The sequence below is a fragment of the Garra rufa genome, unplaced genomic scaffold (genome assembly GCF_049309525.1).
Source record: "Garra rufa unplaced genomic scaffold, GarRuf1.0 hap1_unplaced_873, whole genome shotgun sequence".
NCBI lineage: Eukaryota > Metazoa > Chordata > Actinopteri > Cypriniformes > Cyprinidae > Garra > Garra rufa.
The window spans coordinates 1-9,879 of record NW_027395138.1 but is presented as its reverse complement, the minus strand read 5'-3'; the positions used below and the strand labels follow the sequence as shown (position 1 = coordinate 9,879).

The 9,879-nt window shown below is 32.3% G+C and overlaps 1 protein-coding gene across 1 annotated transcript; it reads right to left on the bottom strand.

Annotated features, from left to right (window-relative positions):
* Window positions 1–199: 199 nt before the first annotated feature.
* On the bottom strand, window positions 200–6,729 carry LOC141317391 (pituitary adenylate cyclase-activating polypeptide type I receptor-like; the record flags this gene model as incomplete). The annotated part of the gene is made up of 5 exons (XM_073833115.1): window positions 6,654–6,729; window positions 4,931–5,038; window positions 3,706–3,806; window positions 963–1,060; window positions 200–332 (listed from the first exon to the last, which is right to left on the bottom strand). Coding segments are annotated over exons 1-5 (516 nt in total), but the record flags the coding sequence as incomplete, so codon positions are not given.
* Between the last annotated feature and the right edge of the window lie 3,150 nt (window positions 6,730–9,879).

Genomic DNA, 9,879 nt, shown 5'->3' with positions numbered 1-9,879 from the left:
TAATAAAACAGTTGTACAATGCATCAGCAACTAAAACACAAATACAAATAAATGCTGCAAAACAAAAACGATACTTTGTGTATTAGTGAACATAATTTTCAACAGAATTGTCAAACGAATTTCTTCAGACATAAAACTAAATATGCTTAGTGAAGCTATAATCCTAAACAATGTGCTTCAGTGCATGTGCATTACTCACAGTATGAACGAAGCAGTGGTCACTGTCCTCCTCTGCGTACAGGACCCCATCTTTAATGAACACAGAGATGGCTCTCAGGATGAAGGACACAAACAGGTTCATGTGGATGAAGTTCCTGGTGCAGTGAAGCTTCCTGTTGACAGACGTTCAAAGGCTGTATTACGGTGTTGTTGAGAGATTGAATTTCTAATATGTTTGGGTGGGCAGCTGAGGGTCTGTATCAATGTGCAAACACTCATCAATGCTTCTTTGAAGCCCTCGGCATCTTATCATAATTTACATCCTACACAGGTTCTTCAGATCACTCTATTTGGATTCTAGGTACTTTAAAGCACCACTATAGATTCTTTTCTAAAGAACTAAAGAAAACAAAGTACTCAAAAAGCTTCTTCATTTGCATCAGGCTGTAAAAGGCTTTTTCTTTGTAATAGGGAAAATACTAAAATAAATGATATTTTGCATGAAATTTTCCATGATATTGTGCATGCTGTAAAAAAAAGTTGATTCTACTTAAAAAAAGTAAGTGTTAATGCTGCCTTAAAATTGTATGTTTAGTCAACATGAAATGTTAAGTTGTACTACATGAAAACGTGGATATTTGAGTTGAGTAAACTAAAAATTTTAAGGCAGCACGAACAGATACTTTAAGTTGAAACAACTTTTTACAGTGTAACATACTCAGCTCACTGCCAATAAAGAAGGAAAAAATAACATGGTAATACCATGTTTTGACATGCAGTGATGAGTCTGCTTTAATACTGACCTGAAGCGGCACAGAATGACCATAGCTGTGGTCAGAGACACCAGAGATGTACTGTAGCCCACCGTATAGAGAGCTTTCACAGACGCATAGTACATGTCCTTGGGACAGGAAGAGAAAACTACATTAGTTTTGGTTAGCAGCAGTTTCTTTTAAAGCATTAGTTCACTTCCAGAATCAAAATTTCCTGATAATTTACTCACCTCCATTTGATCCAAGATGTTCATTTTTTTTCTTTCTTCAGTTGAAACGAAATTAAGGTTTTTGAGGAAAACAACTGCGGATTTTTCTCCATATAGTGGACTTCAATTGTGCTCAACAGATTGAAGATTAAAAATGCAGTTTCAATGCAGATTCAAAGGGCTCTACACGATCCCAGCCAAGGAATACGGGTTTTATCTAGCAAAATGATTGGTCATTATCCAAAAAAAGAAAAATTACATACTTTTTTAATCACAAATGCTTGTCTTGCACTAGCTCTGCGACTTCATGTATTATGTATTCATGCTGAAAAAGTCATGCATGGTTAGTTCTTCATCTTCGTCCTTCTCATTTTCTCCTCCAACGTCAAAATCGTTTTACTTTTTTTTGTAAAGAGCGTTTGACTTTCTTTGCACATTGTCTTTGTAAACACTGGGTCAGTACTTCCGCTATGTGTGCGTCATTACGTAATGCATGAAGTCGGGGTAGTGCAAGATGAACATTTGCGGTTAAAAAGTATATCACTTTTAATTCTTTTAGAAAATGTCCGCTCGTTTCGCTAGATGAGACCCTTATTCCTTGGCTGGGATCGTGTAGTGCCCTTTGAATCTGCAATGAAACTTAGAATGTCAACCCATTGGCCTCCATTGAAGTCCTCTACATGGAGAAAAATCCTGGAATGTTTTCCTCAAAACTTTAATTTCTTTTCGACTGAAGAAAGAAAGACATTAACAGCTTAGGTGGCATGGGTGAGTAAATTATCAGGGAATTTTTTTCTGAAAGTGAGCTAATCCTTTAATGCAATACTATGAAAGCTTATTTCCACCCAGGAATAAAAAAAAAAGTAATTATGACTTTTTATCTTACAATCACAACTGAAATTTTGCAGTTCAGATTTTCTATCTCACAATTGTGAGAACTGCAAGATATAAACTCAAAATTGCAAGATGTAAACTTAAAGTTTTTTATGAGAACTGCAAATGTATTGCTTTTATTTCATCCATGAGATAAACTTGCAATTGCAAATAGAAGTCAGAATTTGAGACTAAAACTTGTCTCTGCAAGGAATAAAGAAATAGATCTTCTCAAAACAACTTCTCAGAAATGCAAGATAAAACTTGCAATTCAGATTAAAAAAATACTTGTGAGTTTATATCTTGCAATTATGGCAACTTTCCATCTAATAATTCTGACTTTTTTTCTTGAAATTCCGAGAAAAGGTCAGAATTGTGAGATATAAACTGAGATGTTAACTTGTAATTGTGAGATATAAACTTGCAATTCTGAGAAGTCAGAAATGTGAGACATAAACTTGAAATTGTAAGAAAAAAGTCAGAATTGTGCCAATTAAGACTAAAAGCTTGTTTATGCAAGGGAAAAAGGTTAATTGCCACTTTATCGCACAGTTCTGACTTCTTCTCAAAACTTCCCACACCGGCAGGAATTGAAGGTGGGGATTGTGAACGAACAGCGCTTTTTCCACCTTCAATACCATGACTGAAGTGCCCTTGAGCAAGCACTGAACCCCCAGTTGCTCCCCGGGCGCTGGAGCAATGGCTGCCCACTGCTCCGGTGTGTGTTCACAGTGTGTGTGTTCACTTCTCACTGCTGTGTGTGTGCACTTGGATGGGTTAAATGCAGAGGACCAATTTCGAGTACGGGTGACCATACTTGACAATACGTCACGACTTTCACTTTGTAGTAATAAGTTATAAACTTGCAATTACAAGTTAACATCTATTTATACTTTGCAATTCCTGCCTTTTTCCATTTATTTTTTGAAGCTTGTCACAATTCTGACTTAATTCTTGCAGTTGTGAGTTTATATCTCACAATTCTTGTTTTCACATAATTGCGAGAAAATATGAATTTAGAACTATGTTAAAGGGATAGTTCACCCCAAAATTAAAATTCTGTCATTAATTACTCACCATCATGTCATTTCAAACCCGTAAGACTATAGTTTAATTTAAGATTAAGATGAATTTTTTTAATGTAATCCGAGAGCTTTCTGACCCTGCATAGACAGCAACACAACTGACACGTTTAAGGCCCAGAAAGGTAGTAAAGGTATTGTTAAAACAGTCTGTGTGACAACAGTGGTTAAATTGTTGAATAAAGTGGTTATTTTTGTTTTCTTAGCTTTCAAAAAAATATGCTCGTAGCTTCATAACAATACGGTTGAACCACTGATGTCACATTGACTATTTTAACGATGTCCTTACTACCTTTTTGGGCCTGGAAAAGTTTCAGTTGGGTTGCACCAAAAATATCTTAATTTGTGTTCCGAAGATGAACAAACATCTTACAGGTTTGGAACAACACGAAGGTGAGTATTCAATGATCATTTTTGGGTGAACTATTTCTTTAAGAATTAGTCATTTTGGTAGAACACTAACTTGAATTTTGGGGGCCTTTACAATGACGATGGTCTCCTAAATGACTAGGGCATTTATGACCCTCATATTCTCTCAGTATATAGTTGTTCTGAGCTTGTCTCTAGATGATTTATATCACTACTAGTTCACTCAGATGAGATACTCACAGGCTTGGTTATGTTGTCACCAGTCATACAGGCATCAACATAATGTGGAAACGGTTCAGCCCAACCGAACTCCGTACAGTTTCTGCTGATCTTACCAAGCCCTGAAAATCAGCCAGGCAACAAGCAGAACAACGATAAATCAAAGTGTTTCCTGCTTTAAACATACTGTAAGCAGCTGTGGCAATATGCTTCTGTCAGCAGAACAAGAACAATAGCGTACATACATCACATGTACATTTATAATGACTCATGATCTCATGTAAAAGCCTAACATTCAGTGTTTCTGTGAGCTCTTAGGCTGATCTTATTGATGCTTTAACAGTGTTGCTATTAAACCTGACTTGCACCATAAATAAGGTCAAAATATTGACTAGAAAAGACTTTTATTTTAAAGTAACTAACCAAAGGTTTTGGACAGTTAGATGTTTTATGTTTTAAGGACTTCTCTTCTGCTCACCAAGCCTGCATTTATTTGATCTTAAGTACAGCAAAAACAGTACACTTTTGAAATATTTATACTATTCAAAATAACTGTTTTCTATTTGAACATATTTTTTTAAATGTAATTTATTCCTGTGATTTCAAAGTTGAATTTTTAGCATCATTACTTCAGTCACATAATCCTTCAGAAATCATTCTAATATGCTGATTTGCTGCTCAAAAAACATTTATACTTATTATGCTGAAAACAGCCGAGTAGAACAAGAACAATAACAGCATTTATCTGAAATAGAAATCTTTTGTAACATAAATGTCTTTATTATCACTTTTGATGACAGAAATAAATTTCATTTTAAAATATATTCAAATAGAAAACAGTTATTTTAAATAGTAAAAATATTTGATAATTTAACTGTGTTTTGCTGTATTTTGGATTAAATAAATGCAGGCTTGGTGAGCAGAAGAGTATCTTTATAAAACATACAAAATCTTACTGTTCAGCTTCATGTACCGTCATAAAACAAGGGTTAGTTTAACACATGATTTGCAATATGAGCTATGTTGTTAGTTTTATCCCAAAAATGATCTCTGTCTGCATATTTCATAAATAATTTCTGACATTCTGGCTGTGCGAGACTCTCCAGTTTTGTTGTTGACGGACTATCTGAAGTGTGAGCTGTACAGGCTCCGCCCTCTTCTGGAAAGGGGGTGGGGGAAACAGCAGCTCATTAGCATTTAAAGGAACACACACGAAAACAGTGCGTTTTTACATGGTGTCTCTCACCGTCCTCTGGACTCATGAACTCGAAGAGCTCGGGACAGTTGACCTCCTTGACCTCACCGACACTGGCTGCCTCCCAGCAGGTCAGATTATCCCACTCCCACGGACACTCTGAAAACAACACAACCATTAGTAGTGGTTGTGTGCCAATTAGAGTGCCAATTATATAGAATGGCACAGAATTAATAATAATTCAAAGGAGAAGTTCGCTTCCAGAGCAAAAAATTACAGATAACTTACCCCCTTGTCATTCAAGATGTTCATGTCTTTCTTTTTTCAGTTGTAATGAAATGTTTTTTTGAGGAAAACATTTCCGGATTTCTCTCCATATAGTGGACTTCTATGGTGCCCACGAGTTTGAACTTCCAAAATACAGTTTAAATGCAGCTTTTAAGGGCTCTAAACAATCTCAGCCGAGGAAGAAGGGTCTTATCTAGCAAAATGATCAGTTATTTTCTAAAAAAAAAAAAAAAATAGAATTTATATACTTTTTAACCTCAACTGTTCATCTTGTCTACACTGTAAAAAGTTTTCACCAGTTTAAATTTAAAAACTTAAGTTTAGCAGCTGCCTTAAGTTTTTAAGTTAAATCAGCTTAAAACCACAAGTTATTTGAACTTATTACAATAAAAATGAGTTGATATAACTTGTGAGTTTAAATGACTTAAGTTGATTTAACTTAAAATCTTAAGGCAGCTGCTAAACTTAAGTTTTTAAGTTGAAACTGGTGAAAACTTTTTACAGTGTAGCTCTGCGTGAACTCTGTTAGGGTATGTTGAAAAACGACCATCTCTTTTTTTCCTTCAACTTGAAAATCGTTCTACATTGCTGCAGAAGTAATGACCCAGTGTTTACAAAGTGAATGTGCAAAGAAGATCAAATGCCCTCTACAAAATAGGTAAAACAGCAATGTAAGACGATTTTTAATTTGGAAAAGGAAATGAAACAGGACCCTAACTGTCATGAACCGGAATACACAGAGTTGACGCAGAGCTAGACAGGATGACATTTTGAGGTTAAAAAGTACATAAATTGTATTTTTTTTTAGAAAATAACTGAAAGTTTTGCTAGATAAGACCCTTCTTCCTTGGCTGGGATCATTTAGCCATTTGAAGCTGCATTTAAACTGCATTTTGGAAGTTCAAACTCGTGGGCACCATTGAAGTCCACTATATGGAGAGAAATCCTAAAAGGTTTTTCTCAAAAAACATAATTTTTTTACGACTGAAGAAAGAAAGACATGAACATCTTGGATGGCAAGGGGGTGTGTAAATGATATACGTTTTTGGTCTGGAAGTGAATTTATCATTTAAAAGCTAATATAATATATAATGAAATATCAAAGTATTGCAAACTGAAACAATATCTGTACCACAAGAACAGTAATTTCATATAATGGAACAGCACCGATAATGACCTCTTTTGCATATAAAACAAAGTCTCCGAAAGCTAAATTACATCTGGACTTGTGACACCTTAACAGATGTCTCCGTTTAATTCTTAATTATACCAAAGTGTTTCTAAGATTAGCCCTTGAGGAGACGCTAAGGTGAGTGTGACTGTAACCAGTAGGGGGCGTCAGCAGTGGTTCCTGCCCGAGGACTTCAACATGATCAATAGGTGATATGGATCAGAATCCATCACTTTCACAATTGCAATTGACTCCTGGTTTCCCTCAGCTCATTATAGAAATGATTCTGGAATTAATTACTGAAATGAGTCTCACTCAGGCTGGTGACAATGAGCACAATGATGCAGAAGATGAATGAAGGAATGAATGTGGAGATGCTTGATGCTGTCATTTCAATAGATGTGTCTATTTCTATGAACATGGAAGTTCAGTGTTTACTTATAGACTGTATGATACATTCTTTAAAATGTTTAATTCTATACTATAATGATAAAGAAAAATAGAATTATGGTATTTATTTAATAGTTATATGTCAAAAGTAACAGCAAATGGGAACATTTTTAGTTTCAGAAGAGATGTCAATGTCTTAAACATTGCTCAGAGAAATAAAATTAAAAAGTCAGAGATATAAACAGTTTAAAAACAGAAAAAAATACTACTCAGACTATAAATACATTCTGTCAATAAATATTATTGAGGCTCAATAAAAAGACTTTAATTGCAAATAAATAAATAAATGCTATCAAGTCTCAAGTTGAACACGATTAAACAAATGCCTTCTAACATTAATAAATACCAGTACCAATATGAACTTTATACATACAAACATAAATAAATAAGCAAATAAAAACTAATAAATAAATAAACAATTTTCTAAATAAATTCTATAAATAATTACTATTTGAATCTCAATATTAACGCTATAAATGGAAGGCAAAAACACTAATAAATAAATAAATGCTATTAAGTCTTAAGTTGAACATATTAAATACAAACTAAATAAAAACAAACCAATAAATAAATATACAATTTTCTAAATAAATTCTAGAAATAAATACTGAATAATAAATTGAGTCTCGATCTGAACAATATAAATGCAAACTATACGTAAAAACTAATAAATAAATAAATAAATCCTATCAAGTGTCAAGTTGAACACTATAAACACAAAATAAATAAAAATGAATAAATAAATAAACAAACAAATAATTCACCAAATAAATTAGATTATTATTCTTTAAATAAATTAAATACAATTTTCTAAATAAATTCTAGAAATAAATACTATCAAGTCTCAATATGAACACTATACTGTAAATGAAAACTAAGTAAAAACTAATAAATAAATAATGGTATCAAGTCTCAAGACAAACACTATAAATAAAAACTAAATAAAAACGAATTAAAAAATGAATATTTTCGAGTCTCAATGTGAACACTATAAATGCAATGTAAAAAACAATGACCAAATAAATAACCAAATAAAAAAATAAAAAAATAAATGCTGTTAATTCTTCTAACACTATAAATACAAACAAATTAATAAATAAGTTCTATAAATAAATACTATCAAGTCTAACAAATAAATAACCCAATAAATAAATGCAATTAAGTTGAACACCAATAATACAAATGAAATAAAAAATAAATAAATATATAATTTTCTAAATAAACACTAGAAATGCAAACTAAGTAAAAACTAATTAATAAATAAATTATATAAATATTATTGAGTCTTAATATGAACACTAAATACAAATAAATAAAAACTAAAAAATTAATACAATTCTTTTCGAAATAAATTCTATAAATAAATACTATTGAGTCTTAATATGAACACTATAAATGCAAACTAGATAACACCTAAATAAATAAATAAACAAATGCCTGCTAAAAAGTCTCAAGCTGAACATTATAAATGCAAACTAAATCAAAACTGCTAATTGAATAATACATAAACAAACGTTCAAATAAATAATAAACAAACAAATAAGATAAACAAATATTATTAAATCTCAAAATGATCAGTGTCAAACAAATGCTATCAAGTGTCAAGTTGAACACTAAATACAAACTAAATAAAAAACTAACAAATAAATAAACATATAATTTTCAAACTTAATTCTAGAAATAAATACTATTGAGTGTCAATAATGAACATTATAAATGCAAACTAAGTAAAAACTAATAAATAAATAAATGATATCAAGTCTTAAGATGAACACTATAAATACAAACTAAACAAAAACTAATAAATAAATACATTTCTAAATAAATTCCATAAATAAATATTATTGAGTCTTATATGAACACTATAAATACAAACTAGGCAACACCTACATAAAGAAATAAACAAATGCCTGCTAACAAGCGGAACATTATAAATGCAAACTAAATCAAAACTACCAAGTGAATAAACAAACAAACAAACATTCAAATAAATAATAAACAAACAAATAAGATAAACAAATATTATTAAATCTCAAAATAATCAGTGTAAATAAAATAATTAAAGTAACTAAATAAATGCATATAAAACCTAACTAAAAACTAACAAACAAACAAATTAATAATTAAATGAATAAAAGAAATGCCATCCAGATTCATTTTAAATTCACTTTGACTCAGATATTTGTTACACTAAATCATAAATGAAGCAACATTTGAGCCATCATTTTCCTCTGGGATCTCTCCAAGGAAGAATAACATTTCTCTGCAGCTCATTTCACAGAATTGATCACTGTAACAATAACATAATTCATGAACGTGTGCTCATATGCTTTGCTAACTCACAGGAAGGAATGAAGTCATAGTTACTTTGGCCGAGAGCCTGATTAACTCGACGCTGTACGTTTAGTTTGATTAAAGTCTCTAGAGCGACGTTCGCTTTCTCTGCCGGCAGCCTGTCTGCTCTTTCCAGCTCGACTGAATATGCGAAGTGAAGGTGGAGAGCAGTAGGTTTTGTCAGTCTGGCGGCGCGTGTTCTCGCTCACAGATCTCGAATCGGGCCAGACACAAAGCCAATTATCTGAAAGGCCAAACGAGAGATATCTAAACCAGTGGGAGAAAGCCAGAGAGACGGAGATACGGCGAACTAACCAGATGCAGATAAAAGTGTTTATACTGACACAGAATATACTGACTCTCTGAATCATTTCTAGTAGCAAACGGCTTCAGATGAACACATGTGCTCAGACTGACTCACTGCTATAAAGGTCATTGCTAGATTATAATCAGGTTTATGGCTGAGAGTTTGCCGTTCGGACTCAAAGACTAATCAAAGTGTGACGTCACTGATGCGTCAGGAGCCCTGAGGACGTACGGCTGCTCTAGCGCCAACATCATTACAGCTTCATTCATACTACAGAACATTTTGAAACAGATACACGTCATAATAACACACTATGTTTCGTACTTCAAAAAAAAAAAAAAAAAAAAAAAAAATTTAAACTTAAAATCCTTTTTTAATTTAAATAAAATAAAATATTATTTTAAAATATTCAATATTATATAATATTATATTAATATTAAAATATAAATA